The sequence below is a fragment of the Chinchilla lanigera genome, unplaced genomic scaffold (genome assembly GCF_000276665.1).
Source record: "Chinchilla lanigera isolate Chin_1 unplaced genomic scaffold, ChiLan1.0 scaffold00082, whole genome shotgun sequence".
NCBI classification, from domain to species: domain Eukaryota; kingdom Metazoa; phylum Chordata; class Mammalia; order Rodentia; family Chinchillidae; genus Chinchilla; species Chinchilla lanigera.
In genome coordinates this window covers 1,042,013-1,061,309 of record NW_004955483.1, presented here as the reverse complement: position 1 = coordinate 1,061,309, position 19,297 = coordinate 1,042,013, and the positions used below count along the sequence as shown (strand labels likewise).

General features: G+C 43.8%; 1 protein-coding gene across 3 annotated transcripts; it reads left to right on the top strand.

Moving 5' to 3' along the window:
* Nucleotides 1-802: 802 nt before the first annotated feature.
* Nucleotides 803-18,958, top strand: LOC102024339 (E3 ubiquitin-protein ligase TRIM38-like). 3 transcript variants are annotated; one of them, XM_005403323.2, is made up of 8 exons: nt 803-981; nt 5,167-5,202; nt 6,813-7,371; nt 9,586-9,681; nt 11,120-11,350; nt 12,295-12,317; nt 12,411-12,523; nt 17,239-18,958. In XM_005403323.2, exons 3-8 carry the CDS (start codon nt 6,955-6,957, stop codon nt 17,760-17,762), a joined length of 1,404 nt encoding a protein of 467 aa, XP_005403380.1. In that variant the 5' UTR covers nt 803-981; nt 5,167-5,202; nt 6,813-6,954; the 3' UTR covers nt 17,763-18,958. The 3 variants fall into 3 exon arrangements, with proteins under 3 accessions (XP_005403380.1, XP_005403379.1, XP_005403378.1); XM_005403322.2 differs by lacking the exon at nt 803-981 and adding an exon at nt 4,940-5,000; XM_005403321.2 differs by lacking the exon at nt 803-981 and having other exon boundaries at nt 5,007-5,202.
* The last annotated feature ends 339 nt before the right edge of the window (nt 18,959-19,297 follow it).

Sequence of the window (19,297 nt, the reverse complement as noted above, 5' to 3'; positions counted from 1 at the left end):
CTAAGGAGAAGAAAACTAGAAAGAAGATGTGGGCGGGGAGGTAGGTCCTGGGACCCCATTATTCCTGGGGACAGAGCTCTGGACAACCAGGGAACTTACTGTCACTTCTCTAGGCCAGGAACTTTGTCTAGGCGGTGAGAACACAGGCAAGGGGTACAGCACAGGACCCAGGGAAGGTAAGGAGGGGTCAGGGCTCTAAGGAACCAGAGTGCAGGCTGTGCTCATGTCCACCATTGAGAGTCGGACACCCAAATGTTCTGGAGGAGCCACCAGGAGCCATGTCTGTGCCCATGACTTCTGCAGAAGGGGTTTCTGTGACCCCATCCCTGCTCTCCCAAGACCTTCACTGCACCCCAGAGTTTGGAGGGGAGCAACATGGGGATAAATTTGAAGGGTGACTTTTCCTTTTAATGGCTATATCCAGGTTTTAAAACAGGAACTCTAATAGCCTTATCCAACTAGGCAGTTCTCCTCGCCTAAATAGGACCAGTCCCTTGGAGTCACACAGGATCTCTTCTACAGGCTTCCATTCTTCGATGGTCACTTCCCCCAAGGGTGCACTAGACCCTTCTCTGCTAGGTTCTGGGCTCCTAGGACGAGGGCTTTTTAAGACCATAGGTATATACTGTGGGCCTCATTCACCTTATATTCTGGATCTCCTGAGCAGTGGTGTGCCTTCTGGTGAAAGTGAAAGCAGAGGAAGGGTGTAAGCTGTGAGCACATTCTCAGGCATTTCCTGTGGTACAGAGCTGGTGCTCTGCTGTCAGGAAACCTTCTCTCTTCCTCCACCACACTCTCACAGACACCAGTCTTGCTCTAGCGTCTCCTAAACGAGCCGTGGACTGTGTCTCTCTGGGAAGAGCCGTTCCAAGCAGCCCTTGAGCACCAGTCTTGCTCCACCCAGAAGACACTGGTCTGAGCTTGTCAGGAATTCACCCCCTACCTGCTGCCAGGCTTCTCAGAGGTCCCATTTCCTGAACTGTAAGTGAACTAACTTGGATCAGACTGAGACAATTCAGCAGTGAAACTATTGGGAGAAGTGAGGCCAGAGATTCAGGGCCAATGGTGGTGGTGGTGGTGGGGGGTGGATTCTGAAAGGGAGGGAGAACCCAGGAAAAATAGCCTCCTTTGAAGCAGCGAGCACATTAGCAACCCAGGAGAATCCCTGTGACCCAGCACAGGCCTGCAGGACACAGTGATGGACTGGACAGCGAGCAGATTAAAATGGAAGCAGTGTAGAAGAGCTGGGCTTCTGAACAGAAGGTTGAGAGATTTAGTAGGGAGGTCACTAGCGTCTCCTAAACGAGCCGTGGACTGTGTCTCTCTGGGAAGAGTCGGTTCCAAGCAGCCCTTGAGCATCTTTTCTGGACTCCAGGCTTCCTTCTCAATCAGCCCTCCCTGACCATCTGCTCACACCAGTGCCCTCCCTCCCTCCCAACTCCTTTTCAAAATGGCTCTATTTTCTTTCCAGGGCACAACTCACTGAATATTTTGTTTATGTGGTTTGTTCTCCTCTTCCTCTATGAGCATAATATTCCATAAGGGCAGAGGTTTGTAAGGACATTATTCACTTAAGAATACTGTTCCAGATCTCTAAGACAGTTTCAGGCATAGTTATGTGAGTTCAGTGAATGATTCTGACTTGCAATAAACACACGTCTTAGGAGACGTGTCCACATGTACCTCCTGAAATGTGGCATTAGTGGTGTGTGGCTGTGAGCTGATGTGTCCTGGATTCTGTCCTGGATTCTGGTGGGCCCGGAAGTGGTTAACCACGGTCAACAGTATTAGAAAGTGCCAGAATGCATGGTAGTTGTTGATTTCCAGACTGCTGCTTCTCTTAGTTCTGCAGGACACAGTGATGGACTGGATGGGGAGCAGATGAAAATAGAAGCAACAGAAGAGCTGAATCTCTGGGCAAGAAGGCCGAGAGGAGATTTAGTAACATCAAAGTGTGAGATAACTGGGAGGACAAGCTTTCAGGATGATCAAAGGGAGGAATGTAAGAAACGCTGAGAGGCAGGTGGAAGAACATAGGAATAAAGAGAATAAAACTATGGATGGAAACTAACTGGGACTATTCAGAATGATGGGCCTGCAAATCACCTCCCCAAAGGAAATCTTAGGGTCCACCAGAAACAACTTGTACATACTTGTCATGAGACTATGGAAGGCAGTTTTTCAATCTCCCCAACATGGACGAGTGATTGATTCACTGACACTGACTCTAAGGTTGACCTGAAGTTGAGGGTGGATAGTTTCCCCGGGTGGGCCCAGAAGCCGTTAGCAATAATGCACCTAAAAGCAGTTTGTAAGGCTCAATTTGGACATGACTTTCCTAGTGCCCAACCTGTCTGCCAGCAGAGACATTGTTCTCAGCTCAGCACCAGTTCCCTCAGCAAATACAGGCTGTCATAAAACAGATAAGATGGAGCACGGCATCTTCCAAACACCTGGACGTCTACACACGATGCCTCAAGAAGTTTGCTCACTGAGGCAGAAAACATCCAGAGAACTTTGACCATTTAGGTTTACTAAGATCTTCCCACCCTAATGTCCCTCGCCTTCTTTGAAGCCCTATTTAAAAAGCCCACTCCGCTTTATTTCCTATAAGTGGCCTTTTTGCCTTCTGTCTGCCTGCATCCAGGCACAGAAATGCCGCGTTGCCTTTACACAAGCCTGATGGTCTTGGCCAGGCTTTGCCTCTCGCTGTTCCTTAAATCTGGTGCCAAAACCTGGCAGGGAGACAAGCTCTCTCTGGGGGGCTTTAAACTCTCCTGAACCTCCACCCCAGCTCAGAACACCTGGCAATATCCTCAAACCTTGGTTCCTACAGCTCCTTCCACTTTGCCATGCTGGATCTCACCACACATTTCAGATCTGGAAACCCCCCTCACCCCCGTCTTTCTGTCTCTCTCTTTTTCCCTCCCTGCCTGCCTTTCACTGTCCCCCATAAAGTCAGAGAGAGGCTCTTCCTGCTTTTGTGCTTTTTAAACTGCAGCGCTGGTCTTGAATAGTAGTCCTGGGAAGGCCGTTTCCCTTTAGCGTCTGACCAACTGCAAAGACGTTTGCCTTGCCCAGCTGCTCACACTTACGGCTTTGGGTCCCGATTGGAGACGTCCATCAGAGATCCAGCCACTCCCCCATACTCTCTGTGTGTTCCAATCCTGTCCGTCCCATCCATCTGCCACTGCTCTGCCCTTGTCTCCACTAGCCTGCCTTGTGCAGCCTCTCAAACCTTACCACCTCTCCCTATCTGAAGCCCAAACAGCCCATCTTCTTCTATAACACAACATGGCCAAGCTTCCCACTAGAAGATGGATCTCAGTGACCAGAGCATGATACTTTTGACTTTTCCATTTTGCAAACTAACAAATAATTAACAGGAGATAAGAATTTGCATTTATTTCTCAATTGCTGAATTATATTAATCCTGATTTTCATTCTTGTTTGCCACTGTTTGCACCTTTTGTAAATCGCTTTATAATGTTTCTTAAAGGGAAGTTTTACTTTTACAGATAAGATGTTACACGTGCTACATTTAGACTTGCTTGAACTGTTTGACTTGTGACTGCTGTGGTTTTAAATCTTTAGGCAGTGCTAAGGAAAATAATGTTAAAGTGCCATCTAGTGGACGTTGATAAAATTCTGTAACATGGGTCTTTTTATAAAACCTCCTCTATAATTCAGCTCAGGCTTTTATCTGTCCCTTATAGAATGCTAAAACCAAACAGTGATTCCTCTGCCAGCTAGTAATTGCCTTTAGGGCAGCTGCCACTCTCAAAGCAGAAGACAGATTTCCCCAGTACCCCCTGGTGAGTCCCCATTGACACCAATGGACAATGGGATGTTAACCAGATGGGCAAATGGATTTCTTTCTAGAGACAGACCTCTGCATGGAACTAGTGAAAACTGAAAGGGTGATTGAGGGGTCATGGCTGGGGCAGCTCTCTCCTCCAGCCATGAGGAACCCAAAGATCCCTCAGTGTATGCTAGCTCCTCACAGCCCTGAATCAGCAGATGATTTCCACTTGTCTATCATTCCACCTGCACTCCCCAAGGAAGGAGAAAGGAAGCTCTTTCAGTGATCTCCATTTCAGAGCGACCTGAAACGACAATGTCAGAGCCCTTTCTTAAGCCTCCTTCAAGGGTCAAGCTACAGGTCTGGATGTTTCTCCCTCTATTAATAAGTTAGAAACCCTAATTTTTCTCCTCTTTGCTCTTCTGAATTTTGTTGTAGACAGAATGCATGTAAATCCTAAAATCCTTCAGCCTCCTCGCAAATATTAATTTTTTTCCACAAAGCCCTCTGTTGTTCAATCTAGTATAAAAGCATGCCGGTTTTGTAAAGCTTTGAGGCTTCACTTCCTCTAGGCTACATGTTATATGAGTCTGGTGTTTTTGAGAGTTCAGGAAATGCCACCCCAAAAGGTGCTACCTAGGCATGCTGACTACTTCGCACTAAACACCCTGGGGAGCAGCAGAAGCAGGGAGGGACAAATAGGCCATGGGATCATAAAGAAGAAAAGGAGACCCAGCACAGGACAGAGAGGAGTGAGAGGCTGGATTGGAGGATGTTGTGATTCCAAGGAGCCCACGGGCTGCTTCCCATTTCCACCTTATCAGAACTGTGAGAAAATCACAAGTCACCTAGAAGGAGCTAAAAACACCACAGGTCAGGAGGCTTGTGGACTCCAGGAGGGTTGAGGACAGAAGAGAAAGACTTCTCATCAGAGCTGTGAACTGGCCCTCTGCAGGCCTCCACTCCTCCACTGCCTGTGCTTGGCCACAGGGAGTTTCTTGGGCTATTAATACGTTCCTTGTTCCTGCTGCTTTGAAAGAGGATGTTTTTCCTATGTTCTCCCTCACTTTAACCACATAAGCATCCTCATTGGTCCTGACTCATTGGCCCCACCTACCTCAGTAGTTTCACTTCTGAATTTACTGCAAGTTTATTTTTAGATTCCAGGAAGCAGAAACTCTGCAAGGACCAGAAACAAGTAAGGAACCTGGCAGATCCAGGCGAGGGACAGGGCAGGGTCTGTGTCTGTGTGGTAGTGGGGGCAGAAGGACTGTTTCCTGGCAGCAGGGCCCTCCCTCTAGCTCGGTAAATCCCCGAGAATTCCCTCACAGCTCTCACCCTTTGTCTCCTTTCATGTTCACCAGAATCCACACCGCACCTCGGAAGATCCAGAATATAAGGTGAGTGAGATGCAGGGTGGGAACCTGCAGTCTTAAAGGAGGGGAGGCCCAGGACCCCAGGAGCCCAGTGGCCCTAGCAGAGAAGGGGCCTAGTGTACTCCTGGCGGAAGTGGAGGATCAAAGAAAGGGAGGCTACAGGAGAAATCCTGTGTGGTCCAAAGACACTGGTCCTGGTGATAAGAGGAAAATGGCCCTTCTGGTAACTTTAGTTGAATTCCTGTTTTTAAATAAAGGCACAGTCATATCAAAAGAAATTCACTGTACAAACTCCCCTCCTCCCCCAACTGCTCCCCTCCGATACAGTCTCCGGTGGGTGGGTGGCAGTTGCTGAGAGAACAAGGATGAGTTGGCAGAAGCACTTGCTATAGGTGACAAGGGTCAGAGGTGGTCATTTCTTTGTGGCCTCTGCTTGTCAGGTTCTCAGTGGTAGACACAAGAATGTCAAGTCCCCCTCCCCCCCCATGCCACAGAGGCCTGCCTCTCCCTGTCTTTTCCACCTTCCTTGTGTCCCCATGATCTGTACAGCCCCTGCATCAAGTTCCTGGTCTGGGAAGGAAATAGTAAGCTCCCTGGTTCTCCAGAGCTCTCTTCCCAGGAATGAGCAGGCCTCAGCACACAACTTCTTTCCCCCAGCCTCTCCTTATCTCTTTTCCTCAGTTCAAAGAAGGGACCAGAAAGAGTAAACCAGCTGTTTTCAATGCCTTGGTTACTTGTGTCCCCACCTGATTTGTGTCTGCACTGATGCAGTTGTGATGTCCGCTGGCCTAAGTGGAGTAAGAGATTAAGGTGGAGTCCAGTTTGATCGTCTGAGTAGAATCCTCCATTGTCTTGGTTACTTTTTTCTAACTGCTGAGACAAAATACCCTACATCGCAAGGGAGGGAAGGTTTATTTGGCTCTCAGTTTGTAGACGTTTCAGTCCGTAGGTGGCTGGCTCCAAGACTGGGTGGTATCACAGAGGAGAAACAGTTCTTGGCAGGCAAAAGGCAGCAAAAGCAACCAAGTGACAAGGGACCCAATGCCTTTTTGTCACTTATGTCTTATCCAGGCCTATTCACACCCTTAACGCTAGCACCTTCAATCCTAGCATTGCACCCTGAATCAATTGCAATCTCACATACCTAGATGGAGCCACTTCTGAAAAGCCCAACTTACGACCTCATGAGGCTTTGCGAGGGTCAACTAGATACAAACCATAACATCCATTGACAGTGTGGCCCAGTGTTACCACCAGGCAAACAGAGATAATTCTGATGCTAATAGATTCTGATACTCATTAGAATGGGAAGGAGTTTCACACTGCCTCACTGAGTTGTGGCTCCTGCGCAGTCTGTGAGGAGGCCTGGTCTCTGTCTGCACGGGCCCCAGGGAACTTCACCCCACAATGGAACGGTGTGTGGCTGCGCTGACCAGCTCTGGGAGACAGTTGAGCATTTGAAGTATCAGAAGCCAGCCAAGAAGGAACATAGACAGAGCAATGAAATTTTAAATTTTATTAAATACTCATTAAGTTAAATTCAAATGTTCACATTCATAATGGCAACCATATTAGAAAACACAGCTAGCTGTTTGTACATGTTCTTAACTCTGACTTGTTTCTTCTTTCCAAAGAGAAGTCTGCGAGATCTGTCAAGGGCAGCAGCAGCACCTCCTGGTACACAGGCTCATAGCAGTTTTAGTTCCATCCCTGTGGAATTGTTGGCTGCTTCATTGCCACCTGTAGATCTAACATTGGAGCTTCTCAGGAAAAGTCATGGCCTCAGCCTCCAGGACCAAAAGGATGAAAGAGATGGCTGCCTGCTCCATCTGCCTGAACCTGATGACAGAGCCAGTGAGCATCAACTGTGGACACAGCTACTGCCAGAAGTGCATGAAGCAGTACCTTTCCCAGATACGCAGAAATCAGGTGCAGAAGATGTTTGTCTGTCCTCTGTGTCGGGCCCCATTTCATATCACTAGCCTCCGGTCCAACAAGCAGCTGGGAGAACTCATAGAGCTCATCAAGGAGATGGAGGACTCAGAGCATGAGCTGCTGTGTGAGGACCATGGAGAGCAGTTCCAGCTCTTCTGTGAAGATGACGGCCAGCTCATCTGCTGGCGCTGTGAGCGGGCACCGCAGCACCAAGGGCACACCACAGCTCTAGTAGAAGATGTGTGCCAGGACTACAAGGTGAGTGTGCCCTCAGCAGGGCCTAGGCAGGGACCAGCCACATACTGCTGGAAAGACCCAAGTATATGGACCACAAATCCTAAGATGTTGACCCTAAAGTTTAGCATGGTATTCTTCTGAAATATACTGAGTGATGGATCTTTGCTGAATTCAATCCACACTGTCCATCCTGACATTCAGCAGGATGGTCAGACTCCTGTCCCCATCCTCTGTGTCACCATGGCCTTCTCTCTGCTCCGGGATGTGCTCAACCAAACACCTGCATATTTTGTTGCTTCACACTGTGTAGCAACACAGGAAGTCAGTCTCTGCAATTGGATCTGAAATGGGAGGGGACAAAGACCCAACTCTGTAGCTTTTCTGAAGTTCAGTAGAGAGGACAAATCATCAAAATGGTAGCTAGAGCCAGGGACCTGGGTGGTGAGAAGGGGAAGAAGGGGAAGGTGGTACATCCCAGAGGGGGCTCCTGAGGACACATACATTCAGTCCCTGGAGGGCATCCAGGCAGAGCAAACTGACCCAACAGAGACACAGCCACTGCAGCTCCAGCTTCACCATGACCAGCCTCAGGGCCTGTGGAGTGGACAGAAAGGTGGAGGAGTGGAATGGGAGCCAGGAAACAGGACCTGAGGGTCAGCTTCCAAAATCTAAATCCTAGACCACAGTGTCACCTGCCCGTGGGCTTTTCATGTGAGGAATGAGAGGTCACAGATTGAAAAAATATCACCCAGATATTCCTAAAATAAGAGGAATATTAAATAATAAAATTTGTATTATCCCTCTAAGATAGGGAAGTGACAAGGGTTTTAAACTGGGTTCCAGAGGAAGAGACACAAATTTGGAAATGATTAGTGTATAGTAGGGTCCCAGAGAGGGAGAGGTTCTAGGTAATTCCTAGGTATCTTCTGAGAGCTTATAATGAATGAGCCTGTGCAGTGGTGAAGGAAGGAGTTGGCTTAGTCCTGCTGCCCCAACCCTTGGTCATGCTGAAACTGAGGATCATGTGCATAGCGTGGGTGGGCTCCTGATTCATCCTTCATGACGCAGACCTGCGTTCCTGTGAAGGCTCCACGACCTTTCTAAGATCACATCACTCCTGACACCCCTGTTCAGCATATGGGGTGCTCCTCGATTCTGTGGAGCTGCCAGCGCCTGTAATAGGCTTGTTCCTGTTTGATTTTCTCTCCTCCATGCAGCAGGGGAGGAAGCTGTACAGGTTGTGGTTGTCAGCCTTAGAGGCCAACATCTGAGGTTGAAATCTTAGGTCTGGCCCTTGCTTTGATGGATATTTTGGAGTCAGTTATTTAATGTTTTCATTCCTTGGTTTTCCTATCATAAATGGGGATAAAAGAAGTCCATCCCTTCCCTCTTAAACACATATCCAGAGATGGCAAGCGAGTTAAAGACATTAAAATATGTAAAATTTAGAATACCTTTTGACATATAGCCAGGGCAGTGAAGCCTTGCCAAATCAGTTTGGTGGAACCATTTCCTGAGAGCCTGACGGAATTCATTAAAGTAATTTACTTCATTAAATTCATTAAAGTACTCTTTCCCTATTTAAGAAAATGAACTTTTGCTTTCAAGAAAAGTGTAAGAAACCATTTTGAAAAATAATCTAAAAACATTATCAGGTTTAACAAATCCTTTTAAATTGGTTTCATGTTCCCACTCTTCAAAATGCAACAGAATTAGCCTATCTGTATCAATTGTTTCCAATAACTTCAGCAGGTATCCTGGTCTTTCCTTTCTAATTCACAACACACATAAAGTTCTGTGTGAGTCAGTGGAATTTGTTATGTTTGTACAGCACATTATTCTATAAGATCTTATTTTCATTGTTTACCACGTCTGTGTGCAATGCTTCCCTGGCCACTTGGGGGAGAGCGGATGCCTCAGGCCTTGGTAACAACACAGATCAGAATCCCAGCCCCACTGTCTCTCACCTGCACACACTTGGACGTGTTACTCAAACCCTTCCAAGTCTCCTTTGCTACAGTGAAAAAAGGAAGTTGAAAATCCTATCAGCTTCTCAGAGTTGCTGATCAGATCAGTGTGACCTGACACACAGCGCCCCCGCAGGCTCCCTAGCAACGTGCAACAACTCAATAAATATTCGCTGTGATCTTAACACATCTTGGACTGCTGATTTTCCTGTTAAAGTCTAATGAATAATCAAATTGAATAGACTTTCTTTGTTCAATTTTCCCTCAGGAAAAGCTGAAGAATGCTTTGACAAAATTGAGTCAATTTGAAGAAGAATACATGAATCAGAAAGCATTCATGGAAATGCAAATAACTAAATGGAAGGTAAGAATCTGAGCTCATTGATCTCTAATTATTTTCAATTTTAGACACAGAAGATGACAAAGCAGAATCCCAGTTTATTCTCAGTGCACCAGATTAGGAGGATAAAACACAGCATGCAGGATCTGGCTCTTGGCAGAAGCCATCTTTAAGAACTTTTAGAAAATAGAGTCTCTCCAGGTTGAGTTCATCAAGGCAATAATGGAGAACAATTAGATTTATAAAGAACATCACAGCTGTTGCAAAAAAAAAACACAAATACTTGCACCTGCAGGCTGAAAGCTTCCAGACCATTTCCATGGTTCTCCAGGCCCCACATTAACTGAGAGACATTCCTTTTGTGGAAGTGTCTTTGGAATCCATGAGGTAGCGGTCCAAGTCAATAGGCCAATAAATCACTCTGCCTCTTTCACGTGTTTTTGAACTTAGGCTTCCAGATAATGCTTTCATATCCCTCACTTCTTGGATCTTGGCCAGGGGAGAACCTTGAGCGCAGCTAATACATGTGGAAAGCCCTTCAGTGGAAGGGGTAAATCTGCACCAGTTTCTTTTGCAGAACTTCTACTTTATCCTAAATCAGTGACCTTTTATCATGATATCATGGTCATAGAAGCAGGGCAGAAATTTGGAAAGCACTCTTTGAAATTGTGAGTCTGTATTTCCTCAAGTGAAACTGACATCCAATAACATACATCATTAGTCTCTGGTGTCTTATACATAGGGATGATTAAGATGACCTGGGTAGTAGATGAGATTTTTCTCAGTTAGTCCTAACAAAATTTGCCTCAGTGGATCTTTCATCTGTTAAGAAGAATCCAGGACACTCTTCCAGCCTCTATGCTTATCAGAAGAACATGAATTGGGTGACTATTGAGAAGACAGAGTCAATATTTCCAACATCTCAGTGCCAGCAGGAGCCTTTAGGACATTCTTCCAGCTTGAATGATACATTAAAAAATTATATAACAAATAGCTGCTGATCATACTTTCTTTTTCATGAGTTTGTAGAATATGCATTACACAAAGTTTGCCATTTTTACCATTTGACATGTACAACTCAGAGGCACTAAGTGTAGCCATCACCAAATCCATTTTGAGAAGTAATTTTATCTTCCAAAGTAACATTCTGACTCCATTAGGCATTAATTCCTCATTCTTTCCTTTCTGCTATCACCTAGCAGCCACTATTCTGCTTTCTGTCTTTATGAATTGAACTATAGTAGCTTCCTGATATGTCAAATGTACAATATTTGTGTCCTTGTTTGGGGTTTATTTTACTTAGCAGAAGGTCTTCAACTTTCCTCCTTGCTGTAGCACAGGTTAAGACTTTCATTCTTTTTAAAGACTAGGAAAGACTCTACATTGTGCATTTTGTTTATCTTTCGTCCATGCATAAACACCTGATTTGTTTATATGTTTGATCGTACTTTCTTGACTCTAGGCTGAGATAGAAACTCGAAGACAAAACATCAAGTCTGACTTTAACAGTCTCCATGAGTTTCTACGTACGGAGGAGAAATCATATCTCTGGAGGCTGGAAAAAGAAGAAGACCAGATGCTGATGAGAATGAGGGAGAGTGAAGCCAACCTACAGCAGAAGTGTGATGAGCTCAAGAGCCACATCCTGGTACTGGAGGAAAAATGTCAGAGCTCAGCCCAGAAAGTACTACAGGTGAGGCTGTGAATTCACAGAAGGAAAGAAAGATTCTGATAAGACAGTATGGGAAGATTGTTAAGCCTCTTTCTCTTGAACACAGGTATTATTGTAAAGATTTTAATGTTTCTCTTACCTTACATATCAATATCATCAGGATTGTCCCACTGGTCTGTCTTTGCCTTATGAAAATTAGAAAACCTACTTCCTCTGGGTGAACATAGAGTGACCAAAGGGAACCATGGGATAACTTTGGCAACCCTTTCTTTGTTTCACTGGCTCAGTTCCATGACTGTCAGACTTTCTCCTGAAATACTCTTCCAGGTGCCAGATCGTAACACTAGGGCAGCCCAAAGCCAGGATAATTTTTTTCCCTGATTTGCCGGTAAAATCCTTGTTGCAGAGGTACTGTGTGTTTGTACAGCTGCATAAATGGATGCACTCAATTAAGATAAACTGCTGCAGCTGTTAATTTGGGCGCCCGCTATTTGAGCGGTTAATTCTGGTAGTCACACTCTAGGTGAAATATAGCGCATCTTCTGCACCACCCCGTGATGCCAGCTGCCATCCTCTCTGTGGCTCAGAGTCTCAGGTGCTGTGTATGCAGTCACTGTGGAGGACCTTAGTGACAAGTGATCTCTAAAATGGGCTCACTCTTCAGGACATCAGGTCCCTACGAGCCAGTCTTGCCGGAGGGAGACTAAGCAGATCTCCTGCCCACATCCCCCACAGCCACAGGCTGATGCCACTGCCCTCCCCCACAGGATTCCCCAAGGAGATCACAGCCTCCTGAGGAGTGGACAGAGGCTGAGTGGGATCATTGCTCCTGACTCTGCCGCAGTGTCTCAGGCTGGATCCTTCTTTCCTTCTTGGGGAGTTGTGTTTACAGACAGCGTCTCCCGTGCCACAGCCCATGGAATCCTGATGCTAACACGTTCGTCTTTTGTTTTGTTTCTTTGTAGGATGTGAAAGAAACCTTGAGCAGGTGAGTCCCATGTGAACACGGGAAGGGAGGGTCTGGGAGGACAGTGCTGAATGGAGAGGAGCGGTGAGGAGTTTCTGCCTCTGCTTCTTCCAGGACTTGTGCTGTGAAGCTGGAAGCTCCTGAGGTCTTTTCCTTGGAGGTTCAGACTGCGTGTGATGTTGCTGAGCTTTACTTGGATGTGAAGGCGATGTTAAGACGCCATCAAGGTATGAGAGCTCAGAGCACCCTCAGTGCTGTGATGGGAGGGACCATACACAGTCAGCACAGTACCACTGTCCCAGGCAGTCTTGAGCAGATGTTGTGGAGTTATGTTCAGTGGAGCTGTCTCACTTTCCCTGTTTTCTCTTCTATGCTGAGGTTGTGCTGCCACAAACATTCACCTGGAGAAGGTCTCCCTCCCTCCACTCACTTAGGTTGCTGGCAGGATTCGTTACCCTTGGATTGCAGGATTTAGGGCCCTGGCCTTGTGCTGGCTATGGCTGCAGACTGGCCTCAGCTTCTAGGAACCTTCTCCATTAGCTCCTTGCAGGTGAGTGTCCCACAAGGCCAATTTTCCCAGCAGTATGCATTCAGCAGAGGGAGTCTCTGTAGCAACTCTGCCAACAAGTCGGTGTGTAAACAGTGAAACTTAATCACAGGAGTTGCTTACCATTTTTTCCATCTTCTCTTGTTCAGAAGAAATTATTAGGCCCTGCCCACACTTACAGGAATTTCACAAAGGTCTGCACATTTAATTTCACAAAGATCTACACACTTAAAACTATGCTTCATGTTTAGCACTTGTAGATGAATTTATTTACATTTTGTTTGTTTGTTTTTGTTTTTCTCCCAGTACCAGGAATCAAACTCACGACCTTGTGCTTGCCAGGCAGGTGCTTTGCCACTGAGCTAAATCCCCAGCCCCTTATTTACATTTTGACAGAAAACTACATTGAGATTCAAGTATCAAGTGCTCATAGTTTTACAGTATAATGCAAGTTTGTTTCATTTTTTTCCTTTTTTTTTTGCATATAGTGATATATAGCAGAAAATTTTGGACTATAATTCTCAACGTTTGATAGTAAAATCACTGGCTTTTTTCCAGGTATACATTTCCCAACCTCCCCACACCATTTGAGACACCCAGAAACACACACACACACACACACACACACACACACACATACACACCCCACTTGGAAACAAAGTAGTTAGGTTGATTTTGTAGTTTTTCATTCTTAGTGATTGTGAAATAGTCTGAATGCATGAGTTTCAGTTATTTTGGCAGAAAGCTTTCTTTAAATTATCACTGAACCTGAGATTATCAGTGATGTAAAGTTAAACTTTTATTAATATTTCATTTCTCTTTCATGTATTATTCATATGAAGTTCTTAATGTTTGTATTAGTCAGCTTTCCTGTTGCTGGACACAATACCCAACACCTACAAATTAAAAGAAATGACATTTAATTTAGCTTACAGTTTTAGGAGGTTTAGTACATGATCAAGTGGCTCAGGGCAGAAGCATCTTGGTGGAGGGGCATGGTGGGTAGAGCAGAACTGCTTAATTCAGGCCAGCCAGGGAGCAGAGCAGGGGGACAGTGGCAGAGAGGAAGGGGTGAGGGACCACAAATAGTACCCAAGGTCGCACTTCCATGACCCACCCAGACACATCCAGTAACATGTGTTACTGATTTACTGGACAATTCTTAACCCATCTAAGTTGACAGATCAAGATTAATTATCAAATATTTCTGACAATTTTCACAAGTTCACTTTTATTCTCTTGATGAAACAAGTAATTGTGTAGATTGTAAAATATGTAAGTGTATTTTAACCTAAGCATATTTTCTTCCTTAATTTGTTGTACAGAAATCACTATTTTTTGAGGAAATAATGTTTTACACCCAATAAAACTATATGTCTTATTTTGACCCATGCATAAACATGCAAGAAGGTCACTAGTCTTTTAGGGATTACATACTTTTATTCTATTTGAATTTCTCCTATACATTTAAGTTAGTATTTAAGGTTACCACTAGAAACAATGTCTTCAGAGAGAGTACAGTAAATTGGGAACACTTAAAGTTAGAGTAAAAATCCTTTCTGAATATAAAAGCAGAGGAATGCTGCCAGTGCCAAGTAATGTGCATGTAAGAGCAGCATTTTAATTCTGCAAGCCCTGAAACGAACACACAAAGCCAGAGACTCTGCTCTCATGGAGACAGACAGCTTCTCTCCTGCTAAAGTGGCTGCCAGGGGAAAAATGATCTGAAATATAAAATGTAGTATAGGTGCTATATTGTAAGCTGTGCTACAAGCATGCATAATGTAGTTGGTATCAATCACTGTTTCATTGCTTCATTGCTTTTATTTTAAAAAGGAACACTGAGTGTCAGAAAATCTATGTTTTATTTGAAAGATCCTAAGTAGTAAGGACAGATTTGCATGTGATGTTTCAGGAAATATTTAAATTCTAGGTTTTTTTAAAGTTGAAATGAATGTTTATAAGAAAATATAGTTATGGTCAGCCATGAATCCTGAAAAAAACACAAACACCCAAAAAATATGAACAGACCAAAACAAGGGTGTAAACACTAACAACCCGGAGATAAGTCCTCCTGTCCATCTCCTCCAATGACTAGATATGAACTGCACTATGTGAGACTCTTCAAATTCTTCCTTTATCCCATGTGCTTTGAATCTACCTATGGCTGCAGAAATAGGTGATGCTTTGGTCACATGAGTCTACCTTACACCCTGCAGGGAGGAGATGTACTTTAGAAACCAGGACCTTGAAGTAAAAGTGCTCATGTTTTGGATGCTCATCTTCATGCCCCTAAGTCCCATAGAGCAGCAGGAGATCGTCCCTTTTTGTCCTCCAGCAGCACTAGAACTCCCACTGCTCCACATAGCCCTTATTTGCTGGATATAATTGATAATTTTCACCTATCTGATGGATTTAATTTGATACTTCATTCTGCACTTAATTTTAGTTTCTTCAGTTTTACTAGCTCTCTCGGTGCAGTGATGGGGGTACCATACACAGTCAGTACAGTACCACTCTCCCCGGCAGTCTTGAGCAGATGTTGCAGAGTTGGTTGAGGTTTGCTTGCTATGGCTATCAGCCCAACAAGCTTCTGTGTTTTAGTCCTGATTTTCTGTGGTTTAAGAATTTTTATTGGATTCTTTCCTTTTTGATTCCTGAGAGCTTCTTCTGGTATGTGAGTGTCATTGTATGCTTTCATTCTCCTTTTGATAAAGGTTCAGATTTAGGGCAGGTTTATTTTCCTCTGCAGTTTGTGACTTGTTTCCAAAGAGCTCAGCCATCAACAAGCAACTGAGCTTGTTGTATTCATTGATAGCACCCTGAGGTTCTTTTCCTGTGATCCCAAAGTGTGGTGTTTTGACAATTTATTTTCTAATTATAAACCCCAGTTATATTCTCAGGATAACTGAAATTTATAAATATACATTACATGTACATTTCATTATATATAATATAATAATACAGATTTTATACTCCAGTTTGAAGGTAATATGTGAGTCCTTATTGTACTACAATCACATTGCCAGGAAAGAGATGGCTATCTGAGGTAGTTAACATAAACATAGCCTTTTGGGCAAAGAGGAATCCTGACATCATAAAAGTAGCTGCCAACTTTAGTCTGAAAGCATTATGAACATATTGTGGTGATAGTGGTGACAGTTGCTAGGTAGGTGAGAGAATCTTACACACACCTGCTCATGCAGAAAGTGAGGCCATACATTTTAATAAAGTACCATAAAGACATTCCTGTTCTTTTACTTACACCCAATGCTCCACTTCCTCTGTTATGACACATTCTGTTTGCAGCAAAGCTTGATCCTGTCTTGTTGATAACAAAACCATCCCACCAGCCTTTTTACTTATATGTGAAGACAGAGAAATCTATGTTTTTGACAATATGCAATGTAGTGAACCAAACTTTGATATATCTAAAATACAGAAGGATTATATGTCTTTGATATAGTGTATTATATACTATCCATTACAAGTAACATATTAATATAGAAAAGCTTGACTTTTAGTGAATTTTCATGGCACACACCTATAATCATAACACTAAGGAGACTGAGGAAAGATGATCACAGATTGAGGTCAACCTGGGCTATACAATGAGATCTTGTATCCAAAAACCAGAACAAAACAAAAAACTGGTTTTTTTATGTGGACATATAAAATGTTTAACATGTATTTTGTATGTAAACACACATGTTAAATATATATAGTGTTGTACATATATAATATGTATATATGAGTGTATATGTATATTGAAAATTTGGTTTCTCAGTTACACTGTTGTGTATACACTGTCTTCTGGCACATCTCTGGTATGTGAGTGGAGATGGAGAAGGGCTCCCTTCAGCTCCTAAATTCCCTGTTTGCTGAAGGTTTCCAGGGCAAAGAATGGCTTTGCACAGGACAGGAACCATCTTCACTCTGGGCCTTGGTGTCTCTGAGATACTACATGGGGCTGATGAACACAAAGGCATGGAGGATATTATTATTATGGCACCATATTGGGAGCTTACTGTGTCCAAAGAATTTTGCTAAACACTAGGGAAACATTAGCTCACTGGATTCTCCTCACCATTCTGTGCAACATATATGATAATTTTCACTTGTTACTTAGCTCATATACCTAGTAAGAAACAAATGATTGAGGGCTGGGGATTTAGCTCAGCGGCAAAGTGCCTGCCTGGCAAGCGCAAGGTCGTGAGTTCGGTTCCTGGTACCTGAGAAAAACTAAAAAAAAAAAAAAAAAAAAAAAAAAAAAAAAAAGAAACAAATGATTGAATTTAGTATGGTCTGGTTTTAATTAAATTGTATTCTCAGTGACCAAAATCCTCACGATTTTTATTGCTTGTGTCTTTGTTTCACGCTGGTTGGTTTTTGCAGTTGGTGTGACCCTGGATCCAGATACAGCTCATCCTCACCTATATCTGTCTAAGGATCGGAGACAAGTGTCTCGGGGATACAGCCAACAGAATCTTGAAGTTTCTTCCAGGAGGTTTACAGCCTTCCCCTGTGTCCTGGGCTGTGAGGGCTTCACCTCAGGAAGACACTACTTCGAAGTGGATGTTGGAGAAGGAACAGCTTGGGATGTGGGAGTCTGTATGGAAAATGTAGAGCGGGGCCTTGGCATGAAGCAGGAGCCTGAGCTTGGATTCTGGGCCATCCGGCTGTGCCCGGAGAATGGCTATGCAGCACTGACCTCTCCCCCAACTGCCCTTGAGCTGCAGGAGCAACCCCTGGTGGTGGGGATTGTTCTGGACTATGAGGCTGGAACTGTGTCCTTTTACAACATGACCACTGGCTCCCACATCTTCACCTTCCCGAAGGCTTCCTTCTCTGATACCCTGCGGCCCTTTTTCCAAGTTTATCAGTACTCACCTTTGTTCCTGCCTTCATGCAATGAATAAGTAAAGCAGCAAAATCTCCTTGTTTTAAACCGACAGAAAAGTAGAGCCCATAAAAGGCAGAAATTTGGTCATTTTTCTTCACTACTATTTCTTCAGTACCTAGAACAAGGCTGGATTTTTAGAAGATATTAAAGATATCTGTATTGAATTAATGGCTGTAAAGGCTGTAAGAATAGCATAGATGGTCAGCCTGATTGAGAGGAAAGCAAGATAACGTGATATGTCATCATCCTCTGACTCTCTCTCCACTGGATTCCATTCTCTGATTTGTGGTCATCATTGGTGGATGATTTGGGTGACTTTGAGGCAAAGAGGCCTGTATTTCTTCACCTTTTTTTGAGCTGTTTAAATTAGCGTGTGGGAAATGAAAGAACGCCATTCCAGGAAAGAGCAGGAAAATCAAAATAGCAGTGGCTTCCCAACCACAGATATATTGATTAATAATATCCACTATAATCCTGGATGGACCTATAATTCTGCCACCTTGTGAGCTTCCCTGGGAAATCACCAAGTAATGTGAGAGAAAAGAAAAACTATTTACTGAGAGATGCATCAAATAGAAAGTGGAATGTGACTAAATCATTGATTTTCATAGGGGATTTAATTCTGGAAAAGACAAAGAATTTAGCATTTTCCAGATTGTGCTGCAGTTATCTGTTTTGAAATGTATTCACATTCCCATAAATAGTATTTGGTGGAATAATTGTCAGCACTCTTTGTTCTGACTCAGATATGGCAAAATAGTAGGTTTATCATGAAAACTGAAATCAATTTTACATGGTCATATATAAGTGGGCTAATGACAGGACCATAGTGAAGTCTGCCAAAGGACAAATAATATTAGTATTGATGATTAAAGTCCAAAGTCACTGAATATTACAATAATTTGTTGCTCATGTAAAATTGAGGTTTGCTGATATTGTTGAAGTCCTCTGGAGAATTAAGAAATTAAGGAGAAATTAAGCCAGAGCTGTTTCTGGATATCAGAGGCATGCTGGGGCCTCCATCTCTGTCCAGAGAGACCTAGAAGAGGTCAGACCATCAGCCCAAGCTCCCAGTATAAGGAGTCTTCCTGGTCACGCTGGTGGAGGCAGGGCTGTGAGTATCAAGTGAAGCATCCCATAATCTGTTTTCCTAACAGAAGTATTTCAGCACTGGATTATTTTGAGCTGAAAACAGCTGAAAAAAAAAAAAAAGCCAATAAAAAATATCTCTCCCCTGCCTCTTTCTCCCCCATCTCTCCTTCTTTCCCGTTTCTCCTTCCCCTTCCCTTCTTCCTCTTCCCCTACCCGCCCTTCACCCTCCCTAAATATAGGAGATAAATTTGTAAAGAGTTCCTCCCTTTAGAAAACTACAGCTGTTAATTACCAGAGACTCCAGGTTGGCATCAGGATCGAGGGAAACTTCATTATAGTCTTGTAAAAAAACAAAACAAAACAGGCTTTACCTACCATTAGCTTTCCTATATATTTGCCCTCCCACAATTTATCACCCTAGAAACACAAAGTCCTTATTTTGACTCATTATTTGTCTAA